At 44.9% G+C, this 20556-nt stretch overlaps 2 protein-coding genes across 4 annotated transcripts in view; one reads left to right on the plus strand and one right to left on the minus strand.

The window, feature by feature from the left end:
• AP4S1 (adaptor related protein complex 4 subunit sigma 1) overlaps window positions 1–6279 on the minus strand; it is a 41705-nt gene extending 35426 nt beyond the window's left edge. Inside the window, exon 1 of one of the 2 annotated variants that reach the window (XM_040970249.1) lies at window positions 6134–6279. The gene's annotated coding sequence lies outside the window, so the exon portion shown is untranslated. Of the gene's footprint in view, window positions 1–5637; window positions 5899–6133 lie in introns of those variants that run through there. The other variant, XM_040970250.1, reaches the window with a different exon arrangement.
• The window catches only part of STRN3 (striatin 3), an 83275-nt gene continuing 67777 nt past the window's right edge, over window positions 5059–20556 (plus strand). The window contains exon 1 of one of the 2 annotated variants that reach the window (XM_040970244.1): window positions 5059–5520. In XM_040970244.1, the coding sequence (XP_040826178.1) occupies window positions 5254–5520 (267 nt within the window). In that variant the 5' untranslated portion in view covers window positions 5059–5253. The remainder of the gene's footprint in view (window positions 5521–20556) is intronic. The other variant, XM_040970243.1, reaches the window with a different exon arrangement.

Here is a 20556-nt window from a genome sequence, read left to right on the forward strand (position 1 = left end):
GTGCCAAATCCTTGGGCCCCTGCGTTAGCGTTTTCGGGATGGAGTTCTTGGCTCCTGGTTTCAGTTTCGGTGTGGCCCAAATGGGCTCTTGTGACCATTTGGAGAAGGAGCCAGGGGACGGTAGATCTGTTTATCTTTCCTTCTGATGCATGCTCTCTCTCTCTGCCTTTGTCTAACTCTGTCTTTCAAATAAAATGAACAAAATGGAAAAAAAAAAACTTGCCATGGATATTGCAAAAAAAAAAAAAAAACTAAACTAATAGTGGTAAACTGGTTTGATCTCTTCAGTAGCTGGATACCAGGTAAATGACCAGCAAATTATGAACTTGTTGCTCTAGTGGGTAATTATAGGGAGCAACACAGTTCTCCAAGGCACAGACAAAATTCTTTGTACATCAGATTGTGAAATAACTGGTTAAGAAAAAAAAAAAAGACTATCTACTCTGACTCCTTTAAAATCCTGGAATAAGCATGTGTCAAAAATTAGCTAAAGAGAAAGAAAAATACCCTAAAAATCTCAATTGATCAGAGATATGAACATGCATTCTTAGGCACCATCTGCTGTGGACTGAAACTGGGAGACTATGAGAATGGAGAAGGAATGAAGAGGAGTGAGGAAATGACAGAACAAACAGGTTTCAAAGAGGAGACTGCAGAGAGGAAATGACTCAGCTACGGATTAGAGAGGGAATTCCAGTTAGGTGAGCTGGAGGTGATAATGTGGCGGGGGAAGAGTTTATTACCGACAGAGGCCAAGACTTCAGAAGCTCACTACAGAGCATCATCAGGAGTCACTGACACAAAAGACAACACCAGTAAAATACAGAGCATTTTCTCAACAGGAGAAAAATCTTGGTACTCTTTACTTTTCATTCTTAGGGAAATTCACCATTCAATTGTACGAGACAGTTGGTTTCAGGAAGCAAACACTACTAAAAATGAGTGAAAGGAAAACATTCACAAGACTTCAGCTAAAATTTACTCATCAGTTGTCGGGGATCCACCTTGCCCCACACACTGGAAGTAGGGGCATGGGTCCTTACCTCCAGGAGATTATGGTCTTGCAGAAAATGACCCTGCTCTGGGAAGAACTTGGCCAAAAATAGGAGGTTAAAAAAATTTTTTTTTAAAGATTTATTCATTACTTGCAAGGCAGAGTGACACACAGAGAGACACAGAGCCGGAGAGAGGAGGATAATGTCCATCTACTAGTTGTTCCCCAAGTGGCTACAACAGCTGGGGCTACTTCAGGACCAAACCAGGCAGCCTAAAAACCCATCCAGGTCTCCATGCTGGTGGCAGGGGCCCATGTACTTGGGCCATCCTCTGCTACTTTCCCAGGAACATTAGTAGGGAGCTGGAACAGAAGTGCAGAAGCCAGGCTCCAACCAGCACTTCAATATGAGATGTCAAGAGTCCCAGGTAGCAGCATGCCAGTCCCATAGATTACATGATCACATTATTGACATTTATGCAACCACTCCTAGGGGTAGGTGTTTTGCGTACTATTACTTGGGACACCTGTATCTAGTGTTTCAATTCAAGTCCTAGCCCCACTCTTGATTCTTGCTTCCGCTTAAATCCACATACTGGAGGCATCAGGTGATGGATCAAATCATTCCCTCCCTGTGGTCCAGACACCTAGATTGTGTTCTGGTCTTCTGCCTCCCCCGACCCAGTCCTGGCTCTTGCAGGAATTAGGGGGATGAACCTGTGGATGGAAGCTCTTTCTCTGTCTGGCAAAAGTATATTTAAAATTCCCATATTACATGGGAATTCTTGAAAAAGGGAATACATTCCAAGTTTTAAAATGAAACATTTTAACACAGGTATAGACAAGAGATGGAGGAAGTCAGGATGGTATCAATGCTTTACTTGAAAGTAGAGGAGGGATAGAGTGTTTGACATGGCAGTTGGGACTCTGCTTGGGATGCATGCATCCCATACTAGAAAGCCTACTTAAAAGTCCTGGCTCGACTTTCAAGTCCAGCTTCCTGCCAAAGTGCACCCTGGGAGACATCACAGGATGGCTGGAGTCCATAGGTTGCTGCCATGGGACACATGGACTGAATTCTGGTCCTGGTCCAGCATTAGCTATTTTGAGCATTTGGAGGGTGAGTCAATAAATAGAAGACCGTTTTCTGCCTTTTAAATAAAAATGAGGGCCTACCATGATGGCCCAGTGGTTAAATCCTTGCCTTGCATGAACTGCAATCCCATTTGGGCACTAGTTTGTGTCTTAGCTGCTCCATTTCCCATTCAGCTCCCTGCTTGTGATTTGAGAAGTAGTAGAGGATGGTGTGAGGCCTTGGGACCCTGCAGCCGCACGGGAGACCTGGAGGAAGCTCCTGGTTCCTGATTTTGGATGGGTCAGCTCCAGCCATTTTGGCTACTTGGGGAATGAATCAACAGAAGAGAGATCTTTGTCTCTCCTTCTCTTGGTAAATCTGCCTTTCTAATAAAAATAAGTAATTTTTTTTAAAAGTTTGCTTATATTTATTTATTTATTGGAAACTCAGATATACAGAGAGGAAGACATTCTGTCCGTTGATTCACTCACTCCCCAAGTGGCTGCAATGGCCAGAGCTCAGCCGATCCGAAGCCAGGAGCCTCTTCTGGGTCTTCCACCCTGGTGCAGGTTCCAAGGCTTTGGACCATCCTCAACTGCTTTCCCAGGCCACAGGCAGAGAGCTGGAAGGGAAGTGGGGCTGCTGGGATTAAAACCAGTGCCCATATGGGATCCTGGTGCATGCAAGGTAAGGACTTGAGCTGCTATGCCACCCCAGGCCCACAAAAACTTACTGAGCATTCATGATGTGCAGATTCTTTCATGTCTGAGGGTTAATGAGGTCAATGATCAATATATGTAAACAATTTAAATGCACTATAATAAGCTGGTTGTTATCTGACTTATGATGGCTAGACAAGATTTTTCTACGTTATGAAAGTGAAGGTGATAAGTTGCCACTAGACATTTTACTCTGAAATGTGGCATTTGGACCTTTTCCAGGCAAGTAGTGAATATGACAGGATACTGACTGGTGATACAGTACATGTGGCTCCTAGCCTGCCATGCCATCATACCGTATTTAGCTGCCAGGAGGTGCTGGCCAGCACGTCAGGGCAGTGTGGGGGCCAGCACGTCAGGGCAGCACACAAGCAGTGTGGCAGTACTCCTGAATGTTTTATGTAACATGAGCCACCTCCTCCCCGAGGGATGAGAGGTTGTCTCTAGTCCTATAAAATGCAAACTGTACCTTAATGATGCAATCAGTTCTTAATACTGGTATAAGATCTCACTTTCTGAGCATACATAATATACAGCAGTACCAGTACGATATTCAACCTAACCTACTTTCCATTAAAATATTGAAATGGGACCAGGGTTGTGGCCTAACTGCTTAAGCTGCCTCCTGCAATGCTGGCATCTAATATGGGTGCTATTTCAAGTCCCTGTTGTTCCATTTCCCATTCAGCTCCCTGCTAATGTACTTTGGAAAACAGCAGAGGAAGGTCCAGATCCTCGGCCCCACCCTGTACAAGGGAGAGCCAGATGAAGCTGCTGGCTCCTGGCTTCAGCCTGGCCCAGCACTTGCCCTTGCAGTCATTCGGGGAGTGAACCAGTAGATGGGAGAGCTCTTTCTCTCCCTCTCTCCACTCCTCTTTCTCTGTAGCTCTACTTTTCAAATAAACTATCTGGACGGGGGAGGGGGTGGGAGGGAGGTTTAAAAACTATAGTAACAAAACAGGAAATGATAAAAATAAGATGTACTACTTTATGCCTTTGAAATAGCATCCCAAGTGTTACATCCCATAGTGAAACCTTGTTAGATTTTGTAGAAGAAAAAATTTAGATATGGAACCAATTGTGCATACAATTTTCTTGCAAGGCTATAGTTAATCTTTCCTTATTGTGTGGTTAAAATATTTTTGCCCTATTTTCAACAAATGGACATTAGTTACATTGACATTTGGAAAGCCACTAGCTCAGGAGGACATATCCTGGGAAACTAAGTACATAAAAATACCACGCCTGTACTTATACACACTTTTTATGTGTATATCATATTGACATTTAACACCCAGAAAAACATCTGTTGTCGCCCACCTAGGATTTTAAGTTATAATCACGATGCTTTTATCTTCTAGTTCAATGAAAATAGTCTATTATTAATGACAACTCTTGCGGGCTCGCTCAGTTCTGTAACGCAATCTCCTTCAGAGTTCTCTTTCTCCATCTAGCCACCATGGTGAAAATCTAAAGGATCTCACTGCTTCCTCCGAAAGGGGATGCGGAACCCCGTTTTTCTTGATCTGCTGCCAACTCCTAAAACTCGCCCGGTCCCAGAATGGCAAAGAGCAGAGGCAAAGCGGAATAGCTCGCTCAGCAGTGGGACCACGTAGGGCAGTCAGCACGTCCGGAGAGCTCTGGGGCACCGGCCCAAAGAGAACGACCCTCAAACCCCGGGAACTCACAGGGTACCAGGAAAGCAGAGACAGAGAGCAAACGACAAGCCGAGAAAAAGGCCCGACCCTTTGGGATCGCAGAAAACACGCAAAGAATGCAACAGAAACGCCAGGAATTCAGGATGGGCAACCACTGGCCAGAGCGACCAAAACCAGTTCCATCCGAAGGCAGGCACTCGGTGGTGAGACCCTCGGGCTGGGCAGCGGCGCCCGGGGCACTGCCCGCGCGAAGGGAACTGACGACCGGGTGGTCTGGAGCCAGGTGGCTCCCACAAGGCGGAGTCTTTGGGCCAGGGCCGGCGGTCAGTGGCGTCCAGCGGACACTCGGCGCGGGGCTGAGGGCGGGGCTGAGGGCGGGCCCGGGGGAGGGGCCCGCCCTGCGCCGGCGCAGGGCGAGGCCGCGCTCCCTTTGGCCGTGGAGCCAGCGGCGGCGGCGGCGTTCTGTACCCGGCATGCCGCGCGGGAGCGGCGGCGATCCTACGTCGCTCCCTTTCCCAGCCCTGCCTCCTTTCCGCCTCCCCCCCCCACCCGGCTCCCGTCGCCGTCTCCCCCGCCCTTCCCCTAAAGTGAGTGAGTGAGACCGGCAGATGGAGGAGGGACTGTAATGGCGGCGGCCGGCTGCTCCTCACTCTGACCCACGGGCAGGCGGACCGCGACGACCCCTTCCCCGCCCCTCTCCCGGCCGGCCTCCGCCCCGCCGCCAGCGCGGGGCCAGTCTCTCCGGCCTTTCCCCCGCAGCAGCCGGCGTCTCTGCCTGCGCCCCGGCCGGGGCCCCCCCCACACACAATGGACGAGCTTGCCGGAGGCGGCGGCGGTGGAGGCCCGGGGATGGCGGCCCCTCCTCGGCAGCAGCAGCAGGGACCAGGGGGGAACGGAGCCGCGGGCGCCGGGGGTCCCATAACGGCCTCCGAGGGCGCGGGTCCCACGGCAGGCCCCGAGCTGTCCCGGCCGCAGCAGTACACTATCCCGGGAATATTGCACTACATCCAACACGAGTGGGCTCGGTTCGAGATGGAGCGAGCGCACTGGGAAGTGGAGCGGGCCGAACTGCAGGTACTGGGCTGGGATCGGTGTGCGGGACGCTGGCTGCAGCGGCCGGCCTCGGGGGTGGGGCCCGGGCTCCCCTCCTCCGCCGGAGCCTGAGACTCGAGAGGTGAAGGAGGAACCTACCTGTGTGAGGCTCGGGGGTGCTGGTCCCGACGCCGGCTCTTCTGGGGCCCCCTTCCCCTGGCCCGCACGAGCCCGTTCCCCAGCCCTCACTTAGCGGCGCGGTGCGGGCTTCCTCGGGGCAGCCATTTTGGCTGTTAGTATGGCGTCTGCGGGGGCTGCTCCGGAGAGGCCGGCCTGCCCGGGCCTCCGGGGCTGGGGACCCAGCTTCTCTGTTTTGGGGAGTCCGGCATGAGGCTGCTGGACGGTGGGCTCGCGTTTGTCTGTGCCTCTTGAGGTGGGGAGCCCGAGGAGTGGGACGGGGTGAACATCTTCACACTTTTTTTTCCCCTCCCCCTGAACTCCCCTCATTTGACTTGTCCGGCCCCTTCCCACGACTTGGTGGGCACTTGCCCCCTGACATGCACGCGTGTTTCTTGGACTGCTACCAAGCACGATGGTTTGCGGCTGACCTGGGAAGTTTGCAGCTTCCACCGTCAACTCCTAAGTACTTTCCTACCTGGGATGCTGCTTGCCGTCTCAGTTGGATGCCATGGAGTTCCTCCTTAGTGACTCATCAACGCTTGCAACACCGGCTTGTACCTCTCACTGTCCCCGTTCCCCAGATCTCCCCGCGCAGCCCCATCATGACCCGTAGAAAACCCAGCCAGACCATCTGCTGTATTTAGGAGACGACTGAAGATTTCATAATTGTGCTTGAAGTCAAACGTGCCTCTCTCGCCTTACAAAGTGGTGCTGGGGACCACTTCATACGCGGGCCCGACCCGTTCCTGTTGAAGTGACCCTGCGTGTCCTAGCCTTTGGAAGGTGTTGGGACACTCAGGGTTCATGTCTTGCATCTCAACATTGTTGCAGTTTTCTGAGAGAATTGTTTAACTTTTTTGGACAGTTGTGTTCAAGTTGCGTTCTAGGGCAATTTGAGGCCTTGAAGAGAAAGTGCCCACAGCTGAGTGCTCTTGCACCTGTTCTGGAGACTGTTCATATATTTAGGATGTCAGCCGTCACTTGTCCTATATGCCCGCGGTGTTAATGTATAGTTAGGAAAAATGTATCGAAGGAAGGTTGGGTTACATAAAAAGTTATGTCCTTGAACAAATACAAATCTCTTAAGTTTGATTTTGTGGTGGTGAGCTTTTGATTCCACCAAATGGGTTAAGTTATACTTTCTAAGAAAGTAACAATATCAGAATATTTTGATACTTTATCAAGTCTCAAAAAAATTGCTACTTTACAGATGTTAGTATTTTAGGGTTTTGCTTTGCTAGACTATTGGGTATTAAAAAAATATACCTTGAAGGGCCTAGCACAATAACCTAGTAGCTAAAGATCTCTTGCTTTGCATGCACTGTGAGCCCATATGGGCGCTGGTTCATATCCTGGCTGCTTCACTTCCCTTCCAGCTCCCTGCTTGTGGCCTGGGAAAGTAGTGGAGGGCGGTCCAAAGCCTTGGGACCCAGCACCGGGGCAGGAGGCTCAGAAGAAGCTCCTGGCTCCTGGCTTTGAATTGACTCAGCTCTAGCTGTTGCAGCTACTTGGGGAGTGAACCAGCAGATGGAAAATCTTTTGTCTTTTCTCCTCTGTACATCTGACTTTGCGACAAAATAAGACACTTGAAAAAAATGCACCTTGTGAAAGCCTGAGGTCAGGATTGTCTGTGGTTTCCTGTAGCTGGAGTGCAGTGTGTCTGCAGTACTGAGATTCATAGAATTCTGCTCGTGTATCTAGTCCACTGTGCTGCAAATGTAATTTTGTGTGTGAGTAGAGTGGTGTTGCTAAAAGCATTTTTCTGGAAAAATGGCATGGAGGTATGGGCTCAGTTAATAATATGTCATTGGTAGATGATGATTTTTGACCTTTGTACACAAGTTTGGACTTTAACACTTTTGAAGTTAACAATTGCCTGTCACTCAGAAGCTTTCTTAATGTTATGTAGCTGAGAGAATGTTTTGCCTGTGTTTAATGAAACTGATATTAATGAAACCTATATTAATTATCTCTCCTAGCTCTGGTTTTCTAGTTCTCTTTTAATAGCAGTACGAAAGTCCTCTAAGAATGTTTTTGTTTTCTGGCTTTGAGTAGATCAGCTATGATACAGTAGTTCTAACAGCTGTTCCGGTTGTTCTTGTTTGCTTGTTTTGAGTTTTTCTGGCCTTTTTAAATTTTTCTCAGGGATTTTCATTGTTTGGTGTTCATTCTTTTGGAAGAAAACATTGATGATTGTCTTTGTGTAGGGTGTGTGTATGTGCTGTGTATTGCTTCAAATCTTGGCGTAATACTGGTTCACTGTTTTTGTCTTAAGTATTGAATTTCTTTCAGTGTCTTCAGTCTTTAGTAAGGTTGTTTGTAAAACTGTTCAAACAGATGAATACAGAATTTATGGGAGGGTTTCAGTGAGCTGTCGGGATTAGAACTGACACCCATATGGGATCCTGGGTGTGCAAGGTGAGGACTTTCGGTGCTAGGCCACTGCACCTGGCCTGCAAGAACTTTTTGAAACATCGTTGTATACTTTTTTTGCTGTAAAATTTTATAGTAGAATCATATTTTTCCTAGCTTGTAAAATGGGACTTGCAGCATGATTCTGTTCCGGTATAAAGCATGTGGGGAATGCTTTCAGACTTTTATGTCCGTGATGCTTATTTACGTTGGATTCAAGAAAACCATTGATCGCTGGAGTATAGGACAGTGGTTGCTAAACAGGAGTGCTAATCAGAAGCACCTGAAGAACCTTTGAAAACATGCCTTCCTCTGCCTTTTCCTTCACGATTGATTGGTCTAGGAATTGAAGCATTGACTATTTGTGGAATTTTAACACTTGCTGTTACATGAAAATTATAGTGCAAAATGATCGGCACTACAAACTTAAGGATTTTGTTCCTATTTACAAATGAGAAGACAAACTTTGGTGGCCGAAATAACTTTCCTGAAGACTTCCAGCTATAAAATGTAGCAGCTGAGATTCAAACCCAGACTTGAAAGCCCATCACCTTTTTACCCAGTGTTGTAACTCACTGTCGTTTTAGCATTTTTGTAAAGAAATGTATAGAATCTGACATGTGATTATTTGCCTAGCATAATGTGGCTCACACTGCTTGAATAAATTTCAGCAGTTTCATTTATCCCTATGATGTGCCAGACCTGCTTTGTATAAGTTGCAAAGTATGTCTTTATGTTTTCTCCTGTAATTGGCATGTAGCAGATATACTTCGAAGGTATATAAAGTGCCCATTTTGTCAGCTCTCAAATATGATAGCTGATAAATGGAAATTGTAGTAAAGGAGTGTATTTGCTAAATTTACTGATTCTAGAGCTCATACAAGCATTTTAATTAGATTTTTATTCTCACATTCTGGTATACAAACTGATTATGACATGTAAAGATACTTAGAAAAGTATTTGGCTTGGATAAGGCTTTACTGCTTTGCTTTAAAAAAATTTTTTTTAGGGCCCGGCGGCGTGGCCTGGTGGCTAAAGTCCTCGCCTTGAACCCGCTGGGATCCCATATGGGCACTGGTTCTAATCCCGGCACCTCCACTTCCCATCCAGCTCCCTGCTTGTGGCCTGGGAAAGCAGTTGAGGATGGCCCAAAGCTTTGGGACCCTGCACCCGTGTGGGAGATCCGGAAGAAGTTCCTGGATCCTGGATTCAGACCGGCATAGCATCGGCTGTTGCGCTCACTTGGGGAGTGAATCCCCAAGTGGATATAGATGGAATTATTAAGAGGAAAAATGTGATTTTTTTACCTGACAGCATGTTCTCTTGTTTAACTTGTCACACGGTGATTGTAGGAGTTTGTGTGCTGCAGTACGTGACAGCCTCAGTGCATGAACACACTGTGATCAGATCAGGATAATTGAAGTATCCATCACAGGCATTTTTCGTGTCGTATTGAAGCTTTATAATTCTCTGCAGTTGTTACTTAAAAATACTGAATTATCAACTACAATCTGATGGGCTGTGGAATATTGAAAAATTATTCTCTTTCTGGCTGCACCTCTGCATGCATTAACCATCCCTCTCCATTCCCTGCTCCTCTGTACCTTTCTCAGGTTCTGGTAACCACTGTTCTATTCTTTGTTTTCATGACCTGAACTTTTAAAGCTTCCTCGTAGGGGAGAGCATGTGGTATTTGTTTTTCTGTGTCTTTCACCTTACATGATAGCCAGCATTTCCATTCATGTGGCTGCAAATGATAGCAATTCTTTTTCAAGACTGAGTAATATTCCATTGTGTGTTTTCTTCATTCATATATTGATGGGCACCTAAGTTGAATGCAGATCTTGGCTATTGTGAATAGCACTGTAATAAGCAGGCTGATGCAGCTACTTCTTTAGTTTATGGGAATGCTGGATCATGTGGCTTTTTAAAAAGATAATCTATATTGTTTTCCATAATGGTATTTAATCTGGGGTTTTAATCTTTCATACATTTTTACTGCTCTGTTGTTTCCTCTTTCCAGGCACAGTGTTTTGTTTTTTTTTTAAGATTTATTTATTTTTTTATTGGAAAGGCAGATATACATAGACGAGGAGAGACAGAGAGGAAAATTGTCGGTCTGTTGATTCACTCCCCATGTGGCCGCAATGGCTGGAGCTGAGCCTATCTGAAGCCAGGAGCTTGGATCTTCTTCCAGGTCTCCTATGCGGGTGCAGGACTGCTTTTCCAGGCCACAAGCAGGGAACTGAATCAGAAATGGGGCCGCTGGGATTATAACCAGTGCCCTAGCTGGATCACGGTGCATGCAAAGTGAGGGTTTTGCCACTAGGCTATCACGCTGGGCCTGGAACAGTGATTATTTATTATTATTTTTTTAAAGATTTATTTTTATTACAAAATTAGATATACAGAGAGGAGGAGAGATAGAGAGGAAGATCTTCTGTCCTGTGAGCGCAGTGGCCTGTGCTGTGCTGTTCAGGAGCCAGGAACTTCCTCCAGGTTTCGCACATGGGAGCAGGGTCCCAAGGTTTTAGTCTGTGGGACAGTGATTATTAATTGAGAAAACTTTTTTGATATAATTGAGTCTATAACCTTAGTTCAGTCTCTCGCTTCTCTCCCTCCCTCCACTGTGTTTATTGGAGGGAGGGCAGGCGGAGATAGGAGGGGATGAGAGGTATTTTCCATCTCCTTGTTCTCTCCCCAGATTACTGATACAGTCAGGTGTGGGCCAGGCTGAAGTTGAGAGGCAGAAACTCCATTTGGGTCTGTGATGCATTAGCAGGGAGCTGGCTTGGAAGCAGAGCGCCAGGAGCTCAGTCCGGACAGTTGCACTGTGAGCTGCTGCAGCACAAACTGTGGCCTTAGTATTCTGTGCCACAGGGCTGGTCCTGATTTTTTTTTTTAAGGATCTATGTATTTATTTGAAAGTGACAGAGAGAGGTCTTTGCTGATTCATTCTCCACATGTCTGCAACAGCTGGGACTGGGGTCAATACAAGCCAAGAGTTTAGAACTTCATCCGGGTCTGCTACATTCTATAATGATCCATTACTTTTAATTTCAATAAAACCCCTAGAGGCCCTCATTTATATTGGAAGTATGAGGAATACCTAACATATAAAGAACATGCCATCTGAGAACAGTGGCACTAGCAGGAATACTAAAACTTTCTTTCAAGTTGTGTTGAAATTGTGTAAGGTGGACCATAGTGATTGCAAAGGACTATGAATACTGATAAATAACATCACTAGCCTGAAATAGATTCTAATTCAGTGGTTCTTAATTTGTAGCCTTGCATGTACAATGATAACTATGAAGCTTCTTCTATTTAAAAAAAAGAGAGAGAAAAATTTTGCCTGAAATGTCCACTGACCAATGAAATGACTCAGGTTTAACTTGTGTTTTTGTTGCTCTGCTAACACTATCTCAATTTAGTGTGTTCCTCTGCTCTGAATTCTTCTACTTCCTTCCATCCACAGCCCCCTCTTACTATTACCTTGTTTTTTTTTTTTGTTTGTTTGTTTTTTTAATTTAAAAGACAGTCTCCTCATGCCCACAGTGGACCCCTGCAGAAACTCAGTGCAGGTCTCCATTGTGTGGTAGAAATCCAGTGCCAAACCATCATCACAGACTTTGATGAGCTCCATTTACAGGAAGCTGGAGTCGATGGAAGCTGGGAATTGGATGCAGGTGCTTTAGCTGGCATCCTAGCTGTTGGACCTGGCTTGGACCTGGCTTGGATCTGGCTTGGACCTGGCTCATCCTTGATTGTTGCCCATTTGGGTTTGAACTAACAGACAGAAGATCTCTGTCTCTGTGTTTCTTCTCTCTCTGTAACTTTCAAATAAAAAAAAATTACCCTCTCCCCCCCGAAAAAAAATCTTGAGTCAGTGCTGTGGTGTAGTGGGTTAGACCCTTGCCAGTAGTACCAGTGTCCCAATATGTGTGCTGATTTCAGTTCAGTTGTTCCACTTGTGTTCCTGCTCCCTACTAACACACCTGGGGAAACAAGTGAGGAGTGCTGGACTGCTTGGGTTCTGACCCATGTAGGAGCCTGGAAGAAGCTTCTGACTCGTAGCTTCACCCTGTCCCAGCCCTGGCCACTGTGGTCATTTGGGGAGTGAACCAGTGAATGGAAGACTTCCCCAAACCCTTTCTCCTCCATCTTTCTCAATCTGTAACTCTGCTTTTTAAGAGGAAAAAAGAATCTTGCTGAGAAGTTGAGATACTCCAATTCGCCTTTTGAAGATAGACATTACTGTGGTTTGGTGTATTTACTGGGTTGTACAGTCATCACTTTTCATCTTCCCAAAAAGAAATCCCATATGTATTAGCAGTTCCAACTCTCCGCGTCTTTGGTTATTTTATATACCACCCCACCCCTGGTAACAGTGGCTGCAAGCATTCATGTGCAGGTTTAAGTTTGCAAGTGAATCTCTGGGTCGTATTTTAAGAGCATTTTCAGTTGCACAGGAAGCTATAGTTGCCAGCAGTAGCAGTGAATGAGGGATCTTGATGGTCCACATGTAGTTCTTGGATTTGTTACAACTTTTTGTTTGTTTTTACGATCTTTAACTTTTATTTATTTTTATTGCAAAGTCATATATATATAGAGAGAGGAAGAGAGACAGAGAGGAAGATCTTCTGTCTGATAATTCACTCCCTAAGTGACCTCAACGACCAGTGCTGCGCTGATCCGAAGCCAGGAGCCAGGAGCTCTTCCGGGTCTCCCACACGGGTGCAGGGTCGCAAGACTTTGGGACATTCTCGACTGCTTTCCCAGGCCACCAGCAGGGAGCTGGATGGGAAGTGGAGGTGCCAGGGTTAGAACTGGCGTCCATATGGGATCCCAGCATGTTCAAGGTGAGGACTTTAATCGACAGGCACGCCACGGGGCCCAAGATCTTAACTTTTTAAATAGATGCACAGTAGTAGATTATTGTTTGTTTTTTGTTTGCTGTTATTTTTAAACTTCTTTTGGGAGGCAGAGAGAGAGAGCTGTCGGAGGTTCCATCATACTGCACTCTTCCCCTTCTAATTCGTCTATTGTGGCAGGAGCCAGGAAATCAGTCCAGGCCTCGGTCATGGAGGGCAGGACCCAGTTACTTGAGCCGTCACGGGTTTACAGCCCTCCTCTCCCTGCACACACACACATTATCAGGAAGCCAGTATCGAGTCAGTCTGACAATCAGATCCAGGTACTCCGGTGGGGAGTGCAGGTATCTGAACTGCTGAACACTCATCTCTGTTAACTTCCATCTCCCTAATGAAACATATATTGAACATCTTCTCACATTCTTACTTAATTTCTTTTGGTGAAATATGATTTTAGATTTTTAAAAATTTACTTCTTTTAAAGATTTTTTTATTGGAAAGTAAGATTTACAGAGAGGAGAGGCAGAGAGAAATACCTTCCGTCTACTGCTACACCCTCAGGTGGCTGCAGCGGCCAGAACTGAGCTGTTCATAAGCCAGGAGCCCAGATCCTCTTCCGGATCTCCCACATGGGTGCAGGGTCCCAAGGCGTTGGATTGTCCTTGACTGCTTTCCCAGGCCACAAGCAGGGAGCTGGAAGAAAATGGAGCAGTCAGGATACTAACTGGTGCCCATAAGGGATCCTGGTGCATGCAAGGTGAGGACTTTACTCACTAGGGTACTGTGCCAGGCCCCAGATTTTTTGTTTATTTTACATTGTATCCTATCTGCTTCCTTCTGATGTTTACTTTTATTATTTATTTTATTATATTTTGGCAATCTTTACATAGTTAATTAGGGTAAGAAGGTTCAAGGGCTACAGGAAAGTGGGTAAGACTATTGTTTTTTTCCATATTGTTTCCTTCGTGTTTAAAGGAGAGTATTGAAGGGAGAAGGCCCATCCAATTTCTCACCCTCTCCAGGTCCCGGGTGTAGGGTATGCTCCGAGGTTCTTGCTCAAGTGGTTTTGATAGTTCAACAGTTATGAATCGCTGCCAATCTTGCCACTCCAAGCACTATGAGGTCTTTGAAGAATCCACTGATTTATATAATCCATCATAGAGTCTCTGTTTGCCCCGTATTTCGCTGCTAAGATATAACTGAGATGGTTGGTTGACCTGTTCTGTCTTCTGCCTTTTCTTGGTTAGGGTTCTGAGTCCGGCATTTCAATTGGGGAGATCTCCAAAGAAATTACTTTTATTTTGTATGTTGGAAATTATTTCAATACAGTTAGTTGTTCAATATATGACTTTTAGCACAAATGTGCTAGCTTTAAAAACTTCTTTAATAACTTAATATAAATTAATGAGAGGGCCCAGCGCAATAGCGTGATGGTTAAGGTCCTTGCCTTGCACATACCGGGATCCCATATGGGCGCCGGTTCTAATCCCGGCACCTCCACTTCCCATCCAGCTCCCTGCTGGTGGCCTGGGAAAGCAGTCGAGGACGGCCCAAAGCCTTGGGACCCTGCACCTCTATGGGAGACCTGGAAAGAAGTTCCTGGCTCCTGGCTTCGAGTTGGCTCAGCTCCAGCCATTGCGGCCACTTGGGGAGTGAACCATCAGACGGAACATCTTCCTCTCTGTCTGTCCTCCTCTCTGTACATCTGCCTTTCAAATAAAAATAAATAAATCTTAAGAAAAAAAAAAAGAAATGAGTAATTGTGATCTCACTTAGTCTTTGGTTTTTTCAATGGAGGAAGCAAAGGCAATGATTAAATATACTTAAGGGGTATCTGTGACAGTTCTGCTTCGCAGAGAATGAACTGTTGGGGCTTTCAAAGCTAGTCATTTATTAAAATTACCTGGGATATTTAATAAATGCTCATTTCCATATTCCTTACCTCATCATTTCAATTCCAGCAGCCAAAGATGAAATACTTTTTTTGTTTTTTTAAGATTTATTTCTTATTTGAAAGGCAGATTTCAAAGAGAAGAGACAGAGATGTTCCATCCACTGGTTCACTCTCCCAAAGTTTCACAACAGCTGGAGCTCAGCTGAACCGAAGCCAGGGACCAGGAGCCTCTTCTGAGGCTCCCATGTAGGTGCAGGGTCGCAAGGCTTTGAGCCATTCTCTACTGCTTTCCCAGGCCACAAGCAGGGAGCTTGATGGCAAGTGGAGCTGGGACTAGGCCTGGCATCTGTATGAGATGCTGGCAATGCAGAACATTAGCTGGAAAAACCATCGTGGGCTGTATAATGTATATGTTAAAAGTAGGGGGAAGAATAATGTACCCAGGATTGAGACCTTGTGTCATTTGATAATGGAATGAATCCAAACTTGCTATTTTGTTTATTTATTTTTTTTAAGATTTATCTATCTGTTTGAAAGACAAGAGTTATGCTCGTTAACTCCCCAAATGGCCACAGCAGTGGAAACTCAACAGGTCTGGTGCTGGGAGCTTCTTCTGGATTTCTGTTTGGGTGTAACTTCCCAAGGTTTTGAAGCTTGCTTTCCCGGGCTACCAGCAGGGAGCTGAATGGGAAGCGGAGCAGCTGGGACACAAACAGGCACCCACGTGGGATCCTGGCACCTGTGAGAGGAGATTAGCTAATTGAACCATGATGCTGGCTCCAGAGCAGTGCTTTTTAGCAGAGGATGACTTTGCTTCTGTGTGACATTTTTGCTTACTTATTTTGCAACTAGGGAGAGGTGATCTCGCATTCACTGTTCACTGCTGGGATGCCTGTGGCCACCAGTATCGCTGTGAGACTGAAGTCAGCAGCAAGGAGCGTCATCTGGGTCTCCTTTGTGTATGGCAGGGGCCCAGATGCTTAGCCATCTTCAGGAAAGCTTGATTTAGTATTTTTGTTTCTTTGAAACAAATAGTTTGTGTGTGTGTGAAGGCATGTATTTGAAAGGCCAACTTGCAGGAAAGTAGAGGCAGAGAGAAATGTCTTTGATCTGCTGGTTCACTTTCCAAATGACTAATGGCCAAGGCTGGGCTAAGCCAAGGTCAGGTGCCAGGAGCCTCATCTGGGAAACAGGTATTTGGATGGCCATTTTCTGCTGTTTGCCCAGGTGGCGTTAGTAGGGTGGTTAGATTGGAAGTGGAGGAAGCTGAGACTTGAACTGGTACCACATACCAGCTGTTGCAGCCATTTGTGGAGTATCTGTAATGGAAGATCTCTCTGTGTGTTTCTCCTTTACATTTGTAAATCTGCCTTTTGACTGGAAATAAATAAATCTCAGCAAAATATAAATAAATCTGTAAGAAAAACTAGTCATTTTATTCTGAATCTAATAATGTGCTGTCCTTTTGAGGATTCCTTTTCTGTTGGGTATTTTTTTCATTTTTTTTTCTTTATTTTTGACATTTTTTACATAGTCAATTAGGGCAAAAAGGTTCAAGGGCTATAGGAAAGTGGGTAAGACTAATATTTCTACATTGTTTTTGTCATGTATCTGGGGTTAGGGGAGATAAAGGGAGAAGCCCCACCCAGTCTGTTGGCTATTTATTTATTTATTTATTCCTTTGTCTTGCTGAAATACATTATCCAGAGGGGTTTTTTTTTTTTTTTTTTTGAGAAAAGTTGCAGAGAAGGTAAATCGCTTTCTTAAACGTCTTTATTTTTTTCTCACTCTGGTAATTTGGGAATGAATTTCTATTACTGTTTTGAGATCAGTTCTCTTGTCTTTGAATTTTCAGTTGCTTTTGAAAAGTTTAATGTAGTACTGAATTTGGACAAATTATATACTTTTAAAATTTCATTTTATTTGAAAGACATAGGCAAGATAGGCAGAGATCGTCCATCTGTTGATTAGTTCTCCAAATGCCTGCAGCTAGCTAGGGCTGGGCCAGGCTCAAGTCAGGAGCCTGTGCTTAACCCAATCTCCAACATTGGTGGGGACTGAGATACTTGAATCATTGTTGGCCACTTCCCAGGGAGTGTGTTAGCAGGAAACTAAATCTCAAGTGGAGGAATTCATACTCAACCTAGGTATTCTAGTATGAAATGTGGGTATCCTAAACAGTATCTTAACCACTGTGCTAAATGCTTATCCTTATTTATTTATTTGAAAGGCAGACAAATTAAGGGTTCTCATTGCTGACTCATTTCCCAAATGCCTGCTCTGGTTAGGCCAGTGTAGAAGCTGAGAACTCAGCCCAGGTCTGCCTTGTGGGTGGTGGGAACTTTCATTACTTGAGAGCCTTTCCCAGTTTCCATTAGTAGGAAGCTAGAACTGAAGCTGGAGCATGGAATAGTAACCCTTTGTGGGATATGAGCATCTTAAATGCTGGGCCAAATATGTGCCCACTGCGTCCCTTTTTTTTTTTTCTGTTGTGTTTGTTTTCTTAGTGGTTGCCCTCGGGGTATAATTAACATAAATTTAAAACTTTTTCATTTATTTGGAAGGCTGATTTGTTGAAGAGGGAAAGAGATCCATGTCTTTAGAGCCAGAATTGAGTTGGGTAGGAGTCAGGAGCCTGGCAGGGACTCAGATCATCTTTTGCTGCCTCCCAGGGTGTGCCTTTGTAGGAAGCTGAACCAGAAGTTGAGTAAGCAGAATTTCAATCAGACATTCTAGCTACCGAATGCAGGCAACTCAAGTGGAGGCTTCACCTGCTAATGCCCATCCTCACAGACTATTAATTATCAATATGACACTTTAAATTAGGAGGAATGCAAGTTCACAATATGTTTGCACTGTCTTCTGTAGTTACCTATGAATTTATTCCAGTTTTCATTTGGTTTTGAGTTACTATTCATATATATATATTTAGCTTTATTTATTTTAATTTAAAGAGTTAGAGAGGAGAGATAATATAGAGAGGTCTTCCATCACTGGTTCACTCCCCAAATGGCCACAAGTCTGGAATTGGGTCAATCTGACTCCAGGAGCTGGCTCTTCTCACATAGTACAAGAGCCAAAGGACTTGGACCCTCCCCTGCTGTCTTTCCAGGGAGCTGCATCAGCAGTGGAGCCACTGGGATTCGAACCAGCACCAGTATGGAATGCTGATGCTGTGGGGACAGGCTTAGGTATGGCACTGGATGCTATTCATATTTCTTAACTGTAGCCTAAAAGGCTTCTTTTAGTCGTTTCTTTTAGGGCAAGACTGTTAGCAGCAAGTGTTTTCAGTTTTTGCCTTTCTATACCTTAGGTTTTCCTTCATTTTTGAAAGATATACAATTGAATATAATCAGTGTTTGTTTTGACACTTGGAACATGTCATTCTGCCTCCACCATGTTTCTGCTGAGCAATTGTCATGGAAGGATACTTTGTATGTAATGATGTATTAGTGTTTTCAAGTAAACTTCTGTATTGAGTTTCTCACTTCAGATACAATACTGCCCAACTCTAGAATTTCTTGCCTCTTTATTTTCTCTACTTAATAAAGTATCGTTCTCGTTCTTGCCTTTAGTCATCTCAACCTATTTAAAATAATTGATTAAAAAATAAAATAATTGACTTAAAGACTTTGTCTTATACGCTCAGTATCTGGTCTTTCTTAGAGACAAGTTATATAAAGTTCTTTTCCCACCTGTTTATAGGCCATACTTATTTCTAGTAATGTTGTTAATAAATGTGTATATTAAATTAAGAAATGTGAAAACTCTGAAATGAGATTTTTCCCCGGGATTGTTTATTTTCTAAACTAATTCTGTACAGTCTGTATTTTTTCTTGTGTGTGACTGCTGAAATCTCTGCACAGTTTAATGGTTAACCAAGTGAGTGGTGAAGAAGCTAGTGAATGAACCTAGATTGACCCTGATGAATGGAATGCAGGTCTTGATGTTTTTGCCGAGGGGCTCCATGTGTGTTCAGAATTCAGCCAGGCCCTTTTTTCTCTGCTGTAGCTTCCTGCTGTGCAAGGTTGCAAGGCTGGACAGAAGGGAAGGTCGTCTTGTGTCTTGGTATCTGCCCAGTGCTACATGTTATTGTGGTTTTCTAGCTTTCTAGGAGTGTGTCAAGCTTTTCCAAGCTCTGTGGTGTTGCCTTTATAACTTCCCAACTTTACCTTTTAAACTTTTTGGTGAACTTTTTTTTCCCCCCAAGTATAGTCTAATAGCTCATCAACGCAACAGGATCCCATATGAGCGCTGGTTCTAATCCCATATGGGCTCCACTTCCCATCCAGCTCCCTGCTTGTGTGTGGCCTGGGAAAGCAGTCGAGGACGGCTCAAAGCCTTGGGACCCTGCACCTGTTTGGGAGACCTGGATGAAGCTCTTGGCTTCAGATTGGCGTGGCTCTGGCCATTGCGGTCACTTTGGGGAGTGAATCATTGAACGGAAGATACTCCTCTCTGTCTCTGCTCCTCTCTCTATATATTTGGCTTTGCAATAAAAAATAAATCTTAAAAAAAAAAAATGTTGGTCAGAACCCTCAGGTCGAGCTCCAGATTGGGGCCTCTGGATGACTTCAGATGGCCGTTCCCCATCCCCGGGTGCTGAGACAACTGGGAGGCTGGTTGTGGCTTCTTCCCTTAGCTCACCCTTTCCCTGATACAGGAAGAAGAAAAAGAAAATTTGGAAGAAACTGCCGACTGCTCGGCTGCAGCCTGACCAAGCCATGGCTGTTGGGGCCACATGGGGAGTGAACCAGCAGACAAAAACATCTGTCTGTCTCCTTTCCCTTTAAGTCTTTCAAATAAATAAGATTATCATTCTTTAAAAAAAATGTGAGCCCAGCCCGATAGTCTAGTGGCTAAATTAAAAATAAAATAAATCTTTAAAAAAAAGATGCTTGGGAGAATTACATGCATACACACACGCTACACTAGTGATTGAAGATATTTTCAGGGTAACCAGCTCATGTACACATTGCATTTATTTCGGGTCCCATGACTCCCTTTTCCTGTGCTATCCTTAATCTTGGCACGGTAGTCCTGTCCAGATTGGAAGTTGACCTTTCCTGGTGCTGTGTGATTCTTGTGGTCAGTTTGTGATTCTAGTCCTCCTAGTCCTTAGCCTATTGTGATGCTTGCTGCTGGGGATGAATGTCCTTTGAGCCACCAAAGAACCCTCTAGATTTCCAATTCCATTTTTATACCCTATTAACTCATTTTCACAGGTTGTTAATTTTTCTTTTATTTCACTTTTTGAAATGTTTGTTTTTTATTAGAAAGGCAGACATACAGAGAGAAGGACAGGCAGAGAATAAGTTCCTCCATCCTCAGGTTCATGAGGCCACAACGGCCAGAGCTGAGCTCATCCGAAGCCAAGAGCCAGGAACTTCTGGGTCTCTCACGTGGGTGCAGGGTCCCAAGGCTTTGAACCATCCTCTGCTGCTTTCTCAGGCCACAGGCAGGGAGCTGGATGGGAAGTGGGACAACTGGGATATGAACTAATGTGCATATGGGATCCTGGCAGATGCAAGGCAAGGATTTAGGTACAAGGCTATTGCACTGGGCTCATTTTGCTGTATTTTCTTTTTCATTTCTTTTTTTTAAAGATTTATTTATTTTATTGGAAAGGCAGATGTACAGAGAGGAGGAGTGACAGAGAAGAAAATTTTCTGTCTGATGATTCACTCCCCAAGTGACTGCAATGGCTGGTGCTGCGCC

Source organism: Ochotona curzoniae, unplaced genomic scaffold (assembly GCF_017591425.1).
Source record: "Ochotona curzoniae isolate NIBS_2020 unplaced genomic scaffold, NIBS_Ocur_1.0 scaffold_4701, whole genome shotgun sequence".
In the NCBI taxonomy this organism is placed as follows: Eukaryota; Metazoa; Chordata; class Mammalia; order Lagomorpha; family Ochotonidae; genus Ochotona; species Ochotona curzoniae.